Source organism: Pavona decussata, unplaced genomic scaffold (genome assembly GCF_977016875.1).
Source record: "Pavona decussata unplaced genomic scaffold, jaPavDecu1.1 SCAFFOLD_58, whole genome shotgun sequence".
NCBI lineage: Eukaryota > Metazoa > Cnidaria > Anthozoa > Scleractinia > Agariciidae > Pavona > Pavona decussata.
The window spans coordinates 5498019-5518045 of record NW_028145480.1 but is presented as its reverse complement, the minus strand read 5'-3'; the positions used below and the strand labels follow the sequence as shown (position 1 = coordinate 5518045).

The following is a 20027-nucleotide window of genomic DNA, read 5'->3' as shown; positions in this document are numbered from 1 at the left end:
TTACTGATTTATTTCATTTATTTATGTCAGTTTTTACGGTATTCAAAGCTGTCAAAATATCTTCTCTTCAATTTTCTTTTTCCGTATTTTTTATCAGCTATGTGACCGACCCGTCAACAGGAGGCGACGATGAGACTTTGAGGCCGGATGGCCTGTCTTACTATTTTCCCAGATTTTGTTTTGTTTGTAGTCTGCGTTATAGCAGGCGGTTATCGGGGCTGGGGAGGGGGGAGGGGGGGGGGGGGGGCGGAGGTGGGGAGCAAGAAAAAGTGAGAGAAGAAAACTTTGTTGTTGCTATCGTATTTTAAACAGGTACGAACCATTTTTAACTAGTCACGGGCTCCTGACATTGTAACATTTGTGACGCAGTCCCAATAACAGAAGCTAGCCTGATAGTGATGTTGGAAATGTGCCATGCTAATGCGGTGGGAGAAGATCTTGGAAACGCACCAGAAAGCGGACAACTTTGCCTCCCAAAATCGAATATAAAGATTGGACCTATGCCCGACAATCATCGAAAAGTACTTTTTTTCTCATTCCATTTTTTCGTTTTCTTCGGCTGGTAGACATATGAACTTTGTACCCTGTGAGAAGAGATCCCTTCGATCCTCTTAGAAAATCTCCGAAAAATAGGATTTTTTAGGAAGATCGAAGCGGCTCTTCGGCTCGCGGCCGGTAATGAAATTGGAGCGGAACGGCCATCGGTACGCCGGTGGGACTGGATGAAAAAACAAAACATAAAACTGAAGGATCTAAATGCAGTCCGAACCTCTCCTTACTGGCCTCTATAATACGGAGACCTTTCTATTACGGACAGTTCACTTGGTCCCTGAGAGAGCAAAATCCATATAACGGCCTACTTCTCTAAAACGGACACCTCTATAATTCGGGTTCGACTGCAATGATAATCATCTTACTCTTTATTGAGGAATCCTACGACACTGAATTCAAGAAGTAGTTTGCAGAAGCGGAACTCAAAGATACACAATGATTATGTACACACTTAAGATATGGGAGAAAAATTAAAACTCTAACAGCTAAAATTTACGATTATGAAGACAAACGGCTATAGAGTTTCTGTTTCTGCTAAATTTGCTCCTTGCTGTCTTTCTTTCTTTCTTTCTTTCTTTCTTTCTTTCTTTCTTTCTTTCTTTTCCTTTCATCTCACTCCCATAATTCCTTGCGCCGTTTTGCGGGAAGTTCAAATTTCCAAACATCCAATCAAATCGCTTCATCCAGGCAGCGATCAAACGAAACGTTCGTTTATTTCTGCTGCAAGTTGTAATGAGCCGAAAGTGTTAGCGTTTGTAGCCTTGTGAGATTGCCGATCGCCTCACAATTTTAGCTTGTGAGTTGTCTTTACCCATCTCGTTAGTTTTAGAAGGTTTTTTCAGGATTTCAACTTAATTTTGGTAAGTATTTTTGACTTTGTCACATTCGCGAGCCGCCATGTTTTTACGGCGCAGTGATGCTGTTGTCCTCGCACATGAATCGTGGCAACAAACGTGCTTTATTTCTACAAACCAGGATTTTAAATCGTAGATTCATGTGGATTCTACAGTTCGTAACTTAAATACTTGTATATTCCAAAGCAGATGTTTTGCAGACATTATATTTGCAAGGGCTGTGAGTAGCTAGCGTTTCGCTATACTTTGCAGGTTCGATTACTGGCTTAAACAACCTGGTAGAATGGCATATAGATAACCGTTTAGAGTGTTAAATCTAAAAAGAGAAACAATCAAATAAAACTAAAATGGCAACCTTGAACTTCATTGTAATCCACAAACAGATTTTTCATGCTATGAAATGAAATGGAATGTTTTTGTGGATTGAGGAATTTTTAATAGCATTCACATATATACCCGCTGAATTGGTAGGATTAATCCATTTTATAAATGGTTGGGAAACTTTTAAACTTTTGAACAGCAATTAGAACTTTGGAGCCGCTGAAAATCAATTTGGAAGTTAATAGAAGCTTATATGACGTATGGTCGTCCTTGTAAAAATGTTATATTGTGACTTCTCTTTATTCTTTCCAGTATAGATTGGTTTTATACACTTACTAAAACAGAAGCAATAAACATGGACGCCACAGAAGTACAAGTTGTAAGTTAAAAGAAACTCAATTAGATACATTATTGATTTACGTTGTGACACTGAGGTTATTTACACATATTTACTGAATCTAAAGCCTGCCGCACACTTGTGGAAAGAGCTAAGCAAACTGCCTTGCCAGACATAGCGAGGCAATCAGCTGAGCTGTTTCCTCAAGTGTGCGGTTGAGTTTCTGTGAGAATTTCGCCTCGCGAGACGAAATCTCAATTATCAAACACGACAGATATTTTCCTCACCGCCTTGCGAGGCGAAAAACTCACAAGAACTGAACCGCACGCTTGATGAAACTGCTAAGCTGATCGCCTCGCGAGGCAGTTTGCTCCACTCTTTCCTTACGTGTGCGGCAGGCTTTTAAAAAGGCCCTGTTCAGACTACTTTTGGTGCCCCTGCCAGGGCCCTGTGCCTGGGCACTAAAAAGGATGTTGTTCAAACTTGGTGCCCAAGGAGCAATTTATTGTGTTCTCGTTCGGCAATTTAGCACCCGTCATTTTGTTTTCTGTATCGTAGGGAGGTATGAGGAAAAAACGTGAGAACTGACAAAATCCTGTCCAGACCAGTGCCCGTGCCCAGGAATGGTGGCCGAGTGCTACCCTTGGAGGCAGTGCCAGGCATGGCACCCAGATTTTTGCTCAGGCACGGACAAAAAGCTCAGGAATGGGCATCTTGTCTGAATGGGGCCCAATTTTGCACAGATCACTGTCTGATCTCTACCTCCACCTATCCTTGGACATTTTGTTCCCTTTTGGTTGGTACATTTTTGGATCCTTGTTTCAAATCCATACTGAAATTATGTTTGTAAAATACAGTTGGAACACATTGCTGGATTTTAGATCCAAACTGCACCATCACAGTTCATGGTTGCAGCTCACAGCTCATAGTCTCAGCTGATTGTGTAGAATTGTAGCAGCTAAATGTTGGAACCATGTCGACCAACATTTTCTGGTCTTACTCTGGCAACGTTTGAATGGTTAGCAAGCCATGTCATGTTGAAGGGTGTTGGAATGATATTTTTATTGGTTCTATAAGTGTTTTCTTTCAATCACTCATTTTTGGGGGTGCAATAAATATTGCAATCATAGCCATTTTTAAAATGCATATATTGGGTGTGCAACATATTAAAGTTTGCCTGCAGTAGTTATTAGGCACTTGTGAGTAACAAATTGGAGGATGCAATGTCTCAGGTGCATACAACATAACTGTAGAGAAGGAGGGGGAGAGGTGCTTACTTTGATGGCACCTTGTTATTGTCTACTGTCCACATTTCAATAGACCATTTCCGAGTTGCTTTGAACCTCATTATGAAAGCGAGGCCAAGTGCAATGTTTTTGTTATGAAAATTAGTTTTCATTCATATGCAAACAAAATAAATGTTCATATGAAAAGTTTTGCACTTAGCCTTGCTTTCATAGTGAGGTTCACAGCAACTCAGAAATGGCCTATTTTCATGTTAGCTCTGGACCAACTGCTAAAATATATCATAAAACCAGACTGAAACCAAACCATCATTCAAGAGTGGAGTTTTTACCACAACTGTCAAAATTCCCGCACACTGATTGGCTCGTAGCTATTGTCTATAAGAGTACAGACAATAAAAATGATGTCAGATGTAAAGGGCACGCTTCTCAACAGAAAATAAAGCCAATTCAAATTACTCTCATACTTTTTTCATGTTATTGTAAAAAACAAAGCGACGTCAGTTTTCTATGGTCTATACTCTTGTAGATCATAAAATGACACCATAAAATGTTCAAAACTTGGCACTTGAGTTTTGAACAATTATTTATAATGTCATTTTACGGTCTATAAGGGGGTGTTTACATGTGAAAACTATGACACTATGATTTCATACCGTGTTTACATGAATAGACACTTTATTTCGACCGACGTGATTGTGACGCCCAGGTGATGCCATATTGGATTGGAAATCTAAGACTGCGCATGCGCTATCTGTTCTAGACTCCCAGGAGAGTGGTTTCATGCCGGAGCGAACAGCTGTACCGTGTTTAAATGACATCGGGATGAGTTTTCGTACCGGAATGAAAATCTCGCCCCTGTACGGTTACCGGGGTGAACTCGCACCGGTATGACTCGCTCCGGTACAAGATTGTGTGCTGGTATCATGTAAATGAATACAGAGCCACAAGAGGGAACTGGAGTGAACTCATACCGGAATGAAAGTCAAGCCGGTATTGTGTAAACACCCCGTAAGAGTATAGATCATGGAAAACTGCCGTCTATTTCTTTTAACTATGGCTCAGGTAAGCTTGTTTTCCAAGTGCTCCCTTGGGTCCAGCTTTACTCTGAGAAGAGTGCAGGGCTGGCTCATTTCCTGAACAGCGACTGGTAATCAAGCCTTTGGCTCAGTGCATTCTTGGTTCTTGTCCTCTCAGAGAACAAAAAATAATACTGTTATTGCAATTATTGGCTGAAACTCTGTGTTTCTTTTTTTAGCGATCACCATTGTCAACACAAGATCAAAATGTAATGGCCAATAAATCAACAGGAAAACCATCCTTCATCAGCAAACTAAGACCGCCGTCAGCTGTCAAGAGGCCACGCGAACAGACAACTACCAATGCTGCACCACCAAGCTGTGAGGTATGAAGTACCATACCGTTAATTCGTACGTGTAAAATAAAATTTTAAATTTTACCAGGAACATGTCCCTGAAAACCCGATGTAAGGTAGTATAGTTGAGAATCAGAATCTGGGGGAGGGGTTGCTTGACAGTGAGAAGAAATTTCACAATTTGCTTAATATTTTCGAATGGAAATTAAAATGTTTTCTCTTGTTCATTTTCCCATTCACATACAGTACAGGGGTTTCAATAAATAATGTAAAAAAGGTGCAGTGTAAAAACTAAAGGGTGTATTATTTTTCAAATAATGCTGTGCTGACATTTTAAACACCTGTGTCCAACAACAGCAGCTGAGCACTCCTATGTCACAAGGAAGTAACTGATTAGTCAGCATTGACCTGCTTGACTGTACTGTCCTCATGCAAGTGATTTTAAATGGGACAGTTGTAGGGTGCACCCACTTGTTACATTGTAGCTACCCTAAACTCAAGACTGTATTTGCTGTTTCAGCCTCCACCAAAAATGAAAAGGTCATCATCACAAACCTCCTTAAAGTCTGCACCACAAGCCAAACCACCAACATCTAGGACAGCTGTCTCATCAACATTGAGGCGGCAGACTTCGGCAAGCACTGTGAGGAGAGGTCCTCCATCCAGTGGAGTTCAGGCACGACAAGTGTCCTCTGTTACCAAGCGGCAGACCATAGCTTCTAAACCGCCAACCAGCGTCAATAAAACTGCTAATTCAAAGCCTCAATCTTCAGTGGGTCCCACCGGTGAGGAGTTCATTTTTAATACATAACAGATTTTTTAAAGTAATTTTTGGGACTTTGACTAACAGAGTGTACCCACTTGATGTTTTTTTTTTTTTTTTTTTTTTTTTAACATTATTGTAAACCTTTATTTATTTACCAAAAAAAAAAGTAACATACAATAGATAATTACAAAAATTAAAATGTAACAAAGTTACAAAAAAAAAACAAACTATTTAACACATGATCTACGAATATCAACAACTATAGACCCAGGCAAGAATAAAAAAAAATTATCTTATGCTCTAAATAGTTACAAGGCCCTGAATCTTCTTTTTGTCTATTGCGAGCTTGTTCTTCAACATTTTAAGATAGGCAGTGAAACAGAAAGGGTCTTCATTCTTTTGCAGCAATATAGATGTACTGTCTGGCCACAAGCAAACAGTAGCTAATGCCTAAAAAAGACTGTTTTTTGGGATGAAGGGCAAATAGAATATCACATTGTTGGAGGTTGATCTGCATGTGCCCAATTGATATGGTGCTACAAGTTTAATACAGGTTTAATTTAACTTTAATTTTTACACCACCAATGCATCAATAAATCTTGAGGATTGACAGATAGCTACTCTGGTACCAGAGGTTTCCTTTCTTTCTCCTCAAAGAGAATTGAGCCATGAAACGGCGACAAGCGGCAAATGTTGTGGCTCAATTCTGTTTGAGGAGAAAGAAGAAAGAAATACCTCATGGACTAGAGTATCAGGTCGGTTCAAATATCTCTGTCAGATTTTGATATACAAAGAGATACATTCTCTTTTCTTATATACAAGAACCCTTATTATAAGAACGTTGAGGCTGAGATTAACTAAAATTTAAGAACATACTAGGAACATTACCCAGGATGAGAGTCAGTAAGAACATTTTTATTTTGAGTAAATGTGTAAAACTTCAGCACTTTAGTACATGTAAGCCCGGCATAAACAGAGAAATTGTGACATTAAGCAATTCCACATTACGGCACATATTGCTCTTTGATAGGTGTCTTGGTCATGTCCGCGTAGATTTATTAAAATACTATAGGCTCAAAAAGGCTCAAATTGCCAAGAAAAAAAAAATGAAAACGTTCAGTCTCAACCCCAAAATTAGACGTTCTTATAAAAAAAAAAGAGAGTGTAGGTGATGGGCGTGGTTCCTGATGTCCAGTTTTCAAAGGCCTACAAATAGCCCCTCTTTAATTTAATGACAATTTCAAGTGAGAAGCACAAAATCGAATTGCTGTTGATGGTCTTTTTTTTTGCCAGGGAAGAAACGAGCTGCTTGGGACTACAAGGGAAGGCTGGAAGACATGGAATCATTTTTGCTGAAGTCCAACTCTTGCATGGAAGACATGACAAAGACTATCGGTAATAATCAGGACAGAATAGGTTTTCTGGAATCTTTGAACAAACAGCTTGAAGGAACAGTGCAGGTTAAAAATCAGCAAAGTCAGGAGGTGAGAGTTTCTTCTAGTGACAGAGAGGCTTTAGAACTACAAGAAAGCTACGTCTTTTCCTCAGTACGAACATTCTTTCTTTACCAAGGCTTATTCAGTCTAATGTAGATTACGCGTCATTGCGTAAAATTTGAACAAGAGCATCAAACTTGGCGGCAGAGCCACAGTAATTTGCAATTAATATATTGGTTGTCGACCTTTAGAATTCGATCATTTGTCAACCGTTGTGAATTTAATCTACATATCCACTGGAATTAAATGAAAAATCTTGGCCCGGGTATCTTGGGACCCCTTTCATGAACACGTGCCTTCTAAAATCTCCAAGGGGGGGGGGGGGGGAGGGGGGGCAACTGGACCCTCGGAAACCATTTTCCAGCTACGTAAATCCTTCAGATATCTTTAAGAGTCTTTTTGGAGAAGCGAAAACGGGCCGTGAAAAGGCTGCTTGTATAACGGGGTGGTCCGGTGGATAAAGAGGGTATCTATGAGGGTATCGGTAGTGGTCGAATTTATGATGCATTAATGCTCCTACGGAAAGGAGATAAACGCAGGAAGAACGTGCGGCGAACGAAAAGCTGGGAAATAACTTTGAAAGTTGTGAAATACAGTTTTCATAGAACAAGAAGACTTAAGGTATTTTCACTGACAAACTTCCAGTCATGCCAAGCAAGGAAGCGGTCATTGGCCGTCGCTGATCGTTTCGTCGCCCGAGACGTGTGTCCCCCTTCGCTTAAGAAGAAATTGAAAGAAAGGCTTGAGAGAACGGGACGAATAATTCTTTTTGTAATGTTTTTAAGTCCGGCGTAGGGCGTTTCCAATTGTCGTATTGAAGGAGTAATTTATGGAGAAAAGAACGGTTTTGAACTCCAAAAGTTAAGTATCACCAACGTGGTTTTCAGGTAGGTTAGACTGGACTTTGTTCGGGACACGGAGAAGTGATCGTAAAAACGAAGTAGTCGCAAGGAGGCGCTCCGATTCGTAGTATGCACGACCGCACCCTTGCATAAATTGCCTACCGCGATAAAACTGGAGCGGTACCTTTTTCTTCCTCTCGATTTACCCTCTTCTGCACCGTGGGATAACAATGCCTCCTGCAACTTTTGCCTTGTTAACCTACGCGTAGCCGTACCACCCCCTCCTCCCGTTTTTCTTCGGCTATTGCCTTGTGTGCATTTTGCGGCAACACAACCCAACTACAGTCGACTCCCGATAACTCGAACCTTCAAGGGAAATTGAAAAAGGTTCGAGTTATCGGGAATTCGAGCTATCGAGGGTAAAATTATATAGAAAATGACCTGAAGGGAAAGGAAAATTGGTTCGAGTTAGCGAAGGCTCCAGTTATCGGGAGTCGACTGTGTACGGACAGTCTTATTTTTTTAATAGTAGGGCGAGCGAAAACACGTGAGCAAGCGCGAAAATCGCTTCCCGCAAGGAAACGCGCGGGGGAAACGATTTTCGCGGGTTATTCGCGCGTTTCACTGGCTCTACTTAACTTGCGAAAAATAAGAGTTACTAGTAAGTATACAACGTAACCGGGAACGATTTTAACGTTGTAATGTTGTTATTATTGTTTCGGAACGCAATATATGTTGTGTAATTTGTTTAATTTTTTCCCTTGCAATGATGCACGGTGTTTGTTCTAGTCTAGTTTAGCGCTACTGCCGGTTAAAAGTGGTTTTCCTCTAGCGTAATCTTGTTCTCTCTGTAGGCCGCAGCAAAGATTCAGGATCTCCAGATAACAATCAACAATGTAGAGGAAGAACTGAGATCGCAGCAACTCAAACACGAGTTTGAGATTGAGGTCGAAAAGCGAGCGAAGAAAAACTTACAGCAAGAGAAAGACTCGCTTGAAAGCGAACTCAACATATCCAAGCAAGAAGTCATGGCCTTGAAATCAACTGTAGCTAGAATGACGGCCGATTCATTGGGGATAACTACAGAGCTACAGGCTACCAAGGTTGGTTTAGCGGTTGTTTATATTTCAATAAGGTGAGCTTAAGCTACGTTCACAGTTTATTAGCCTGATCGATTTTTTTGCGTCAGGTAACTCTGCTGTCATAACCCTAGTGGTGGAAATGCGCTCCGCAAAAAAAGGTCCTGCCGAAAGGAGCGTTTGGAAACCGTACGGTACGGTCATACCATCTGATATGGTTTCCATAATAGTATTGTTTTTGTTGTGTTGTGAAATTAAAAATATCTCCTTGAACGCTAGCAGTCTGGAGGCTCGAAGTTTCTATCAGTTTTGATATCGAGGGGCGCAGCCCGCAAAAGAAGAACGCGTCACTTGTTGGAAACCATTGGCCGTCCCCAGTCAAACTCGGTTTAAATAAAATTCCAAAAATGTTCTATCTTTTATAAACTGTGAGGCAAAGACTGGTTGAAAATGCGACTTTCTGAAAGAAGTCGAGGCGTAAGACGAAAGAAAATTAGAGTTTCAAGGGGATTCGAACGCAGCCAACACGTGAGCTATTGCGATAACTGATGGCGGAAGCGTTTTCCAGCTTTTTTTTTTTTTTAACAAATTTGAGCTACGTTCCCTGTCCCTGCGAAAAGCTGACTTCACTTCGTGACGTATAAATGACATTAATTTGTTACCTGAGAATGAAAAGATGACCAATTGAAAGTTATCTTGCCAGGTTTCTCTCGAGAAAACTCTCACCGAAAGCCAACAGAAAAGTGAAAAGATCGCTCAACTTGAAGAAACGATACGTGGTCTACGAGATCACGTGGCCGATCTCGATTCCAAACTCCGCTCCGAAGAAACCATCCGCAGGGAACTGCACAACACCATACAGGAGCTGAAGGGCAACATCCGGGTGTTCTGTCGGGTGCGGCCCATGTTGAGCGCGGAAGCAAGTCAAAGATCATGCGCGTTTTCGTTTGGACAGGACGAGCGGGATCTGGTGATTGAATCGACGTCGGCAAATGAGGTGAGAGGTTTTAAAATGATTAACCCTCAGTCCTTAGTGTCATTTTGGCTGTGAAAACACTGTATTTAAAATTGAGAAATTCGTTTTAGCTCATAACGATTTTAATCGCAGGCAAAAGTGAGAACCATCTTGCTCTGCACAAATGAGCAGTACCACCGAAAAACACTGCTCAGTAGCTTTCATTTGACTGTTACGCTTTAAGATTTCACCCACAGACTCAAAAGTTAGAACCACCTTGTACAGCATAATAAACAGTACCACATGGAAGTACTGCTCAGTAGCTTTCATTTGAATGGTCACACTTTAAGATTTTATCCACAGACTCAAAAGTCAGAGCCACCTTGTACAGCATAATAAACAGCACCACATGAAAGTACTGCTCAGTAGCTTTCATTTGAATGGCCCCATTTTCGGATTTCATCCACGGACTCAAAAGTTAGAACCGCCTTGCATAGATCAATGATTGCCTTCTGGCCAATTAGAACGAATTCTAACTTTTCTTTGATGTCACACCTGACTCCACAGAGTATATCCGGGACCAAAAAAGCTCCACCCAGACACGAATTCGCGTTTGATAGAGTGTTCACGCCGTCTGCGACTCAAGAAGACGTCTTTGGCGAAATTTCGCAGTTAATTCAATCCGCCCTCGACGGTTATAACGTCTGTATATTCGCTTATGGTCAGACCGGCTCGGGAAAGACATACACGATGGAAGGGAACGCTGCAGACGACAGTACACAGGGAATGATACCTAGGGCCCTGCATCAGGTGTTCAGAACATCACAGGACCTCAGGGAAAAGGGCTGGCAGGTGAGCAATTATTATGTTCCCTGAATGGGAATATATCACGGGGATTCTATGGCGTTTTGTCAAAATTACTAAAGTGTAAATACGTGCTCTTTCTCGTGAGCAAAATGCTCGTATATCACCAAGAAGAAGATCTCTGGTGAATTTTTGAAGGAAGAACAAGGCTCCATAGGGTTGTCACTTATAATATGGCGCGTGCTATGTTACGCATCGAAAGCCAGTTTTCTCTTGTTTTCTTTCTACTAATTCATTGAAATTCCCCAAAATGTAACAATCAAGATCAAAACTGTGAGGTGTCCTCGAACCCTTGCCGGTAAAATAATTCCGTTGACTCTTGAATTGAAACTAGTCAAACACGGGCGTTTGTCAACGTGTATTAGGGTTTAATTTAAATATATATTTTTTAATTTCCTTCGGTGAAATCTTCTGAAATTTTGACAGCAGGTAAAACCTTACCAGTAAAATCTTTTAAGAACAAAAAAAGGTTACAAAGGCATATTCTTTGCTTTTGGCAAATTTGTGGTTTTTGTCCCTGTGCACTTTTGAACCAGCACAGTTTTGTGTGTAGACGAAGGGTGATCTTTACCGTACAGAAACACTTAAATTTTAATTTTAGTTTAATTTCCTACGTGCTTGTCTTCTTCCACTAGTACAACATTGAAGCAAGTTTCTTGGAAATTTACAACGAAACCATCAAGGACCTCCTCGGCTCCGGCGACGCCAATACAAAACACGACATTAAACTCGTTAACGCTAACAGCACGGGAGGCGCATGCGAAGTAGCCGTCACCAACGTGAAGACTGTCAATGTCACGTCACAATCACAGGTGAGTTTGCGTTATTCAATATTACACTGCACAAAACGCTGTCACATCAGAGACACTGGTGATTTTGCGTGACACGTTGGTCGAGAATAAGGGTACATGGGGAATGCCGCTTTCCGGATCAGGTGGGAATTGGAAAGATGGAACCGATATAGCTTTGGACTCGCGGGTTATCTAGACCGGCCTTATTTTTGGTCTTTTACGACCGGGGGGTGTGGATTCCCCCCACCCCACCCCTCCATAACTTGGCAATTAAAAAAAGCTATGGTAATGAGGCTTGGAGGATAGAACTCAACTGAAAGTACGTCCAAAGATGTTTCCTTTGACGTCCGCAACGGGAATGAATAAAGGTAAAAAAAAATTCCCAGATAAATTTCTAGAAAATTCCTGATGCTTCATGGCGTTTGCGTAAATATTAAATTTTAATCAGATTCAAAGTCACTGCCCGGATACTGAAACCTCTCGGGGCAAAGACGAGAACCAACAACAAACTCAGCCCACATTTGACGCCGAGTCCGGGAATCGAACCCGGGCCACATTGATGGAAGGCGAGTGCTCTCACCACTACGCCATCCCTGCTCGTCTTCAACTAAAACAATGTTGTTTCTCCCTACAGGTGTACAGCCTTCTGGAGAAAGCGAGCCAGAACAGAGCAGTAGCTGCCACTCAGTGTAACGAGCGATCCTCGCGCAGTCACAGTGTTTTTCGACTCAAACTTGTCGGCGAGAATCATCTGACTGGTGAAAAATGCCAAGGTAAAGGGCGCTGAAAATGTAGAAGAGAATAAATCTTACTGTCTTTCGCGACATTTACTTACAGTACCATAATCTGATAGACGGGGCATAATAGTTTCTGCGTTGTTGAGCATTGAGATAGCTCGCAACGCATTTATTCGTCCCCACGAACGTTCTTGGGGGAGGAATGAATGAATCCAGCTGATGGATTCATCTTGATGATGATGATGATGATGATGATGATGATGATGATGATGATGATGATGATGATGATGATGATGATGATGATGATGATGATGATGATGATGATGATGATGATGATTATGATGATGATGATGATGATGATGATTCGAGAGCGAGTCGGGAGATTTTGTCTCGAAAATCGTGTCAAGAGATTTATTTGTTGATGTTTGATGTGAGAGAGAGTTCGATATGGAACGCCTGGGCACTGAAAGGAATGGTAGCGGAGGAATTACTGTCGATTCCTTACTCAGCCCTCTGGAGTTTTTATATTCTAATTCGTTTCTTTCTATTGCTTATGATTTCCACCAGATCTTAGAGTATGGTTCAGACTAAATGGTCCCTAAAATTATGTTTCCTGATACCTATAGACTGTCTACAGATAGTCCCGTACGTTAGGTCAAGTTCGTTAGTCTGAGCAGGTTAAGACCCGGTTAAGCCCCCTTTCTATTCAAACCCTCCCAACACTTGGAAAAAACAGAGGATTCTTATCAGTGTATGGGCGCTTGCCTTCACAAGTAAGAAAAATTTCCGGTTCAACCGGTTTAAATGCAGATGCACTCTCGGAGCAACAAAGTTTGAAAACCAGCTGATCACATTGGGAGATACTGCACATTTTTCGTTCCAACCTTTCATTTTGTTGGGTTGAAGTTTTTAAAATTTCCCCAAAACAAAACGTCGAGGGTGTATGTGCACGCGAGGATCTTGGAACCTCCGTTCAAACTGTTGTAAATAATCTTAATTCAATTTTTTCTTTTTTGAAAAAGGAGGAAGAACATTCTAGCTTCCAAAATAAATGGATTTGATAATCGTCCATTTTTGCCTTTACATATCCGCGCACCTCCATTTTGGATTTCATGACGTCATGAGGCTGACAACAGCGGCAACAATATGACGTCATAAAACCCAAAAATGGCGTCGCGCAGAACACTTCTGGTGTTTTTTGTTCTAAGGTTGCGCACTTTGTACTCGAAATTATCATCAAGCTGATGTGTTTTTCTCACACTTTTTTCTTTGCAGGAACTCTAAACCTTATTGACCTAGCGGGCTCGGAGCGCTTGAGTCAATCATGCTCTACAGGAGAAAGACTGCGAGAGACAAAGAGCATTAACAAGAGCTTGAGCAATCTGGGAAATGTCATTATGGCTTTGGCCAACAAAGAACAGCACATTCCTTACAGGAATTCTAAACTTACTTTTCTGTTACAAAACTCCCTCGGTGGAAATAGTAAAAGGTGAGACTTGCCTGATTGCTTAAACAGAACATTCCATTACAAAGGGGCCTGGCCAGGCCATTCTCACCTTCCCTTATCAATCAACCATCAGAGCGTAAACAACTGACAAACAACATGCGTCTTTTTCTGCGACCCTTATTTATAAAATTGGTTTAGTTTTCGGAATAAACCCTGTTAACCAATTCGATGTCTTTCTATGGTGATATTATGAAATTTGGACGCATATTTTTTTAGAGAACGCAACTGAACAACGTCTAAATTTGCATCTCACACCCACACAGGTGTGAAAGGAAGGAGGGTCTTTGCCCTTTTATAGACGAACTTCTTGTTAAACAGCGCAGGTGGATGTTGAAGGAACTATGGTTGAAGATTAACTTGGCGAGGCTGTCGCCAGTTTGAAATGAGTCGGGAAGTGAAAATATTACCCGGGGATTCTTTTCCCTTAGTGGTTTTAATGCTTTGTTTTTCTGTCAAAGTAGCTAGGGTACTCACTCATAATAGCCGCGGGAAATCTCCGGCCCCCTTGTTGTATACAAGATAAAATATTGATTTCATTGTAAACATTTGTCACCAGCCAAGAATGAGGATTTGTTTCGCAGGCCATACATTTCACCTGCGTTTTTCCGTCGGTGGCACCTAAGTGCTGTGTTTAGTTGTTTCTATGCAGTAAAGTTTAAGCTTGGTTTACACGTGTTGTGAAAACGCAAATGTCAAGAAGCGTTCACACCCACGCAAAGATTTGCACGCTTGCGCACTTAAAGGGCTTTCTAAGACGAGGAACAAAATCATGCTTTGCACACTAGCAGTTGCAATGCAAGCGCTGGCACAAACCAAGCGAAATGAACAGAAAATAAGACTCTTTCTATTCCGTTTGCATTTCTGTTTACAATGTTTATGCGTACTTGCATTTGAGCTAGCAGTTACATTTGTGTCGCACTTTTAAACAAGGCTTTCAATTTTGCTTTTTATGCTCACTTTAGCTCCGGCTTTATGACATTGCCCTAAAGAATACAATTACTTACCGTCAATGTTCTTTCAACCGCAGTTTGATGTTTGTAAATATTTCACCAAAGGAGGAATCGCTCCAGGAATCCCTTTGCTCTCTTCGGTTCGCCACAAAGGTATGTTCACTAAATCCGTATTGTGAGAACCATTTCCTCGACAAATCAGATGCAAGGCATACTTGAACAGTCGACATATTGGGCACGTGCAACTTTATCCCCTGGTCGTGGAGGTAGGGGGGGAAGGGTACTTTACTGTGTAAGTTTATGTGTCACACTAAAGGGTTTGTGTATTTTAACCGTTTTGGGCTAAAATTGAGGAATAAATTTTGCCATTTGGTCTTAAAATAGGTATGGTTTAAAGGGAATCGTGGAAGCGTTTCAATAGAAGCAGAAAGAAAGGAAAGTAATTGGAGCATGTTATTCGTCATTTTGAAATTTGATTCACCCCTTCAGACTCGCAAAGTTTAGGACCGGGTTGTTCGAAAGCCGATTAAAAGTTAATCGAGGTTTTCATCTCCCTCTTTCAAAGTGGTTTTTAAGGCTAATTTCAAGCTAAAGGTAAAGAAAAGTTTAAGTCAAAACTGAGAGCCAAAAATCATTTTGAAGAATCTTTATTGATTAGTAATTAAACTTGAATCAAAGTTCACGGTAAGACAGGATTAGCTTAATCGGGCTTTGAATAACTGGGTCCAGGTCTGGAAAGGAGTTTGTTTTCCAGAGGTCAGGTCTGAAAGGTGGGGGGGGGGGGGGGGGTCTGAAAGGGTCAGGATCAGTTGGAGAACCGTGCGCTGCCCCTCACCAAACTCCTGAATCATTCTCTTTTTTCCTGCGCTTGATTTTTATGTCCATATATTTTGGTGTTCACTGTACATATGTGTACATTTTGTGGCTTTCTTCGTACAACTATTCCCTGTTAATAACCTCTTTTCCATTTTGTCCACAGGTTAACCAATGTAATATTGGAACGGCACAGAAGAAAGTCCTCAAGTGAATCATGCGAACCGTAGAAAGCTGCCGTGTCGACCAAACGATTGGACGTGCTTTTTAATAACCTGTACAGTCTTTCTTTTTTTAATCACTGGGGATATATATTTACAGATGAGAGTTTTGGTTTAGTGCTATAGATGTGACATTTTAGTTTTTCATTATCAAGATGTTTACTTTTTTATTTCAAGTGAATACGAGAGACAATCGGCCTGCTATGGAAGTTGCCGATGGCTATTGAGTTTGTACAACAAAACAGTAAAATAATTGGAACTACGAAAATTGGGCTTCATTGAAGAGTGAATTCCCTTGAACACAGTGTAAAATATATACACACCAATTCGATTCTTGTATCGAGTGGTAACGTCAGCAGTGTCGGAACAACCGATATTTCTTGTGAGTATTGATATCAGAGAAACCCCAAAAAGATAGCCGCTGTGCATTTTACCACAACACTTTGCTAACCTTACAGCCGGCACATAGAAAGCCATATTTGTTGCGAACTTCGTCCCTGTACTTACAACATTGTGTATGCCAGGTTTGAAGTTTTTATAACTTTTCTGTACGTTTTTATGAGCGTTTTTAGGGTTTTCGTACGCTGGGAATTATGGGTAAATGGACCAGTCGCCATCTTTTTCGGTACGGCAGATACCGCTGACAACGGCGTTGGCAATATCGTGATATATCGTGAAGTACGTGTGAGCGAGTAAAAGGAATGAACTTATCGCCAAGTACTGTGGGAAGAGTTTTATCGCGGGCGCCCCAAAGCATAATTCTTTTTACTTAACAATTAGATTATGGGCTCTCGATTTCTATCGCGTGATAGCTGATGAGGACGCAGCCCGAATCAGCTATCACGCATAGAAATCGAGAGCGAATAATCTAATTGTTTTAGTATAAATCAACTAGTTGTTCAAAACTAAACAAGTAAATTATCTATATCGTCATCGTAGACACTTCGAAAACGCGCCGAAGCGGCCGCCATTTTGTTGAAAACCGCTACTCACTATCTATCACGGAATAGATAGCGAGTAGCGTAGCCAATCAGAGAACGGCATTCGTGATACAACACTGGTTGATATATAATAAAAGCGATTAGAGTAGTTTTGGCGCCATAATATGGATATCTTATGATTAGTGGCCGGGGTTTTCCAACTCTGTAAAAAAAATACTCTCCGGTGTTTTACTTACACAACTGGAGTAGAGCAACTCTTTAATTTAACATTAAAGAATCTTTAAAACTTTTGGTTTCTGTGTAAATGCGAAAACTATGGGGAATGAAATAACTATAGCGGAAAAGACGACAAGAGTTTTACAAAGAAAAGTCAAATCGGTAAATTTAATAAAATAATTAATTGCCGTTTCCCTGCTAGCAGAGGCCTCTTTTCCGCCTTGGATCAAAACGGACTGTGTTGAGCATGCGCCACGTTAACCTAGCGACCGAACCATCACGTGATGCCATGTTGCTATGCAGACTCACTAAATGACAGCGGAGTAACTAAACGAATGCGCGAGAGACAGTAGGCTCAAGTCACGGTCAGCAAACAACACAGGGAGCATGCGTTTTGTAAGCATCGTACAGGACTACGGACAGCGGTTGAATCAAGGTCCGTTTCGACTCAGGGCAGAGGTCTCTTTTCCTCGCGCCCGTCATCTCAGGGAATACAACGGATAGGGATAGGTGTTCTCAAAAATTCAAAACGTATTTTCTTAAGCTAAAAATAGGCAGTCTCAGACTGCATGTGTCTACTGCAGTACTGGTATAGAAATGTGATATAAAAGAATTGAAGAAAAGGGAAATAAGACTGAAATGAAAACGAAGAGGGAGGAGTGGAAATAGGATAGAGATAAAAAAAATGGTTGTAAAAATGTTGCACAGAATACTGGTGAGTGGAGATTAAGCTGGTATCGTTTACCACAAATATTTTGTATGAAGAGAACTGTAACTTTATTCTAACATAAACAATATATTATATAATCTTACAACGTGAACCACAACTTTGTACTGAAAGCAATGCAGCAAAGTTCTAAACATAACTGAGCACTGAAAGCAAAGTTGTAATCTGAAACGTAGGCATAAAATGCAACAGAAACTGTTAATTAATCTATACTGAACTTATGAATGGCAAGTATCATTTTTTAACCCTTTGACTCCTGTCGTGTTTCCATAGTTTTCGCATAAATAAAAAGTAGTAGATAAACAAATGTCGTTGGCTTCCAAAATTAACTGCATATTAAACTAGAATGATTAAACAAATGTTTTCTGGTGTAAAATAATATGGTGACCTATTAATCATTTGCCGAAAAACACAGTTGAACGCAAAAATTGCCACAATTCACGGCATGTTGATGAAGACCTTTGGCATATCAAATTTCAACCCGCTTATGCAAATTGTCCTCGATTACGCATTTGCAGCATTTACGCATATATGAATTGACAAAGCCACAAAAATCAACAAGAAGCTTTTTCAACAAAACGTTTTATTGAGATAAACAATGCATTTGCTATTAGAGGCAGAAAACTTTCAGTTTTTTTTGCGTGCGTGCAAACACGCATGTAAAATTTGAAGACACTCTGTGTTTGTTCAAAGCGATCTCTTGCAGTAAATTCGGGCACGTTTGCGATGAAAATTACAGAAGTTACAGAATTCTGGCTCAAATCATCACTTAAACTATTTGTAAAAAGCAAACCAACATCGGAAAACATCATTTACCGTATTGTCGCCATTGTCCTGATCCGGAAAAACAATCGCTTAGATCTCGGTCAGTCGAGGATTAGCGTCGGCTTTCGATAGGATTCCATTTGGGATTCCTGTGGCATTTACACTCTTACACTCTTACACTCTTTCACTCTTTCACTCTTTCACTCAACCCGATGACATAGTGTCTACGCTTCTCTAGAAGCCGTAGACACAAAAAGGATATCCAAAATTTGATTGCGAAAAGTAAAGTAAAAATTCAACCAAGAAAAGTCTATACTGTGCTGTCTTTGCAGAAACTACAAATTCACTTGTTCATACGGGGAATTTTACCAAGTCAACGCTAAAGGATTTCTCTGTGAGCGATGGAAAGTATGTCTTCAGTTTTACTCAACCTTTCAATACGAAACAAGAGTTAGTAAAAACATAAAGGAGACTGTTTGAAGGGACCCTTGTAAACTAGAGTTACCGTAATTTCTAACTCTTGCCACTTAGCCCTGGTTGTTAATTCTTGTGATTACTGTTTAGATACCTTAAGGGGGGCCGTAGATAAAACCCGGAACATGGAACATTCCGGAACATCCCGGAACACACAAAAAAATTAAGATAAAAAAAAATAATAATAATAAATTAAACAAAAATAAAGGAAAACATGAAAAAAGTGAGTATATTTACATAAAATGAAATTACATTGTATCCGAAAAAAATTCATATAAGAAGAAGTACGGAGTAGATGGGAGGGTAGTATAAATGGAGTATGTGCTTCAATGGTATGTACTTCATGTATCCCTTATTATAATAGGGGATATATGAAGTACCTACGATAAATGGGGTGTTGTAACTGACCACACTGAATGAAGGCGCAAGTACTTTCCCGCCATTTGCAGCACGTGCTTATCGTCTGCTACGCCAGAATTGGATCAGTTCCGGCTCGGCTGACCAAAGAATCAATTTCCTGATGTTCGGAGTGGAACTAAAAGTCGTTCGCGCAGTCTTTTTACCAAAACCCTCCCGGGCTCCCCGCGTCTTCGCCTAGGGCCTCGCGTTCCGTATTTGTACTCCTTTGTTGGTCGTTCGGGAGCTTGGACCCGTTTCTCGAACGAAAGCCACGAAAACTTCTCTTCCCTTCCATGCTATTTTCAATGAGACCAAACCGAGAATCAACAGAATGCGGCAACCTCTATCATGTCGCTGTCGTGTTAGGTTTTCTAAGCAGTCCGATCAGCCTTGCAGAAATTTGAGTCATTTATATTTTTGGCTGATTAGATCTTCCACAGATCCTGCGTATACTTGCAGCATTTTCGTTGTGCGGTTCCTTGTGGATTGTTTGCTTTTACAAAGCTGTTCTCTATGCTTAGAACTATTTTTCATATGAACAAAATTTCCTGTTAGGCCTGTTTGTTTTTAAGATAAAATCCACTGAAAATAGCCGGAACTGATCAGTTTCTGGCGTAGCGGACGATAAGCACGTGCTGCAAATGGCGGGAAAGTTCTTGCGCCTTCATCCAGTGTGGTCAGTTCAACACCCCATTTATACTACCGTCCCACCTCTCCACCTACTCCGTAATTCTTCTTATATGAATTTTTTTTCGGATACAATGTAATTTCATTTAATATAAATATACATACTTTTTTTTC

General features: G+C 40.7%; 1 protein-coding gene and 1 long non-coding RNA gene across 4 annotated transcripts; one reads left to right on the top strand and one right to left on the bottom strand.

Annotated features, from left to right (window-relative positions):
* The first annotated feature begins 1224 nt into the window (after positions 1–1224).
* On the top strand, positions 1225–16936 carry LOC146479873 (carboxy-terminal kinesin 2-like). 3 transcript variants are annotated; one of them, XM_085110680.1, is made up of 13 exons: positions 1225–1412; positions 2045–2106; positions 4567–4713; positions 5204–5468; positions 6743–6933; positions 8642–8890; positions 9570–9863; positions 10389–10673; positions 11321–11497; positions 12111–12249; positions 13489–13702; positions 14748–14823; positions 15650–16936. In XM_085110680.1, exons 2-13 carry the CDS (start codon positions 2083–2085, stop codon positions 15695–15697), a joined length of 2109 nt encoding a protein of 702 aa, XP_084966806.1. In that variant the 5' UTR covers positions 1225–1412; positions 2045–2082; the 3' UTR covers positions 15698–16936. The 3 variants fall into 3 exon arrangements, with proteins under 3 accessions (XP_084966806.1, XP_084966804.1, XP_084966805.1); XM_085110678.1 differs by having other exon boundaries at positions 2040–2106; XM_085110679.1 differs by having other exon boundaries at positions 1225–1416.
* LOC146479872 (uncharacterized) lies at positions 16777–18968 on the bottom strand. Its single transcript, XR_014864909.1, has 2 exons — positions 18603–18968; positions 16777–17405 (listed from the first exon to the last, which is right to left on the bottom strand). It is a non-coding gene; the product is annotated as an uncharacterized LOC146479872 (long non-coding RNA).
* Positions 18969–20027: the final 1059 nt, after the last annotated feature.

Excerpts from the sequence above, each read along its gene's own strand:
- LOC146479873 (XM_085110680.1), top strand. The coding sequence starts at position 2,083 with ATGGACGCCACAGAAGTACAAGTT. Across the intron at positions 2,107-4,566 it reads ACGCCACAGAAGTACAAGTT|CGATCACCATTGTCAACACA; the intron begins GTAAGTTAAAAG and ends TTCTTTTTTTAG. Across the intron at positions 8,891-9,569 it reads CAGAGCTACAGGCTACCAAG|GTTTCTCTCGAGAAAACTCT; the intron begins GTTGGTTTAGCG and ends TTATCTTGCCAG.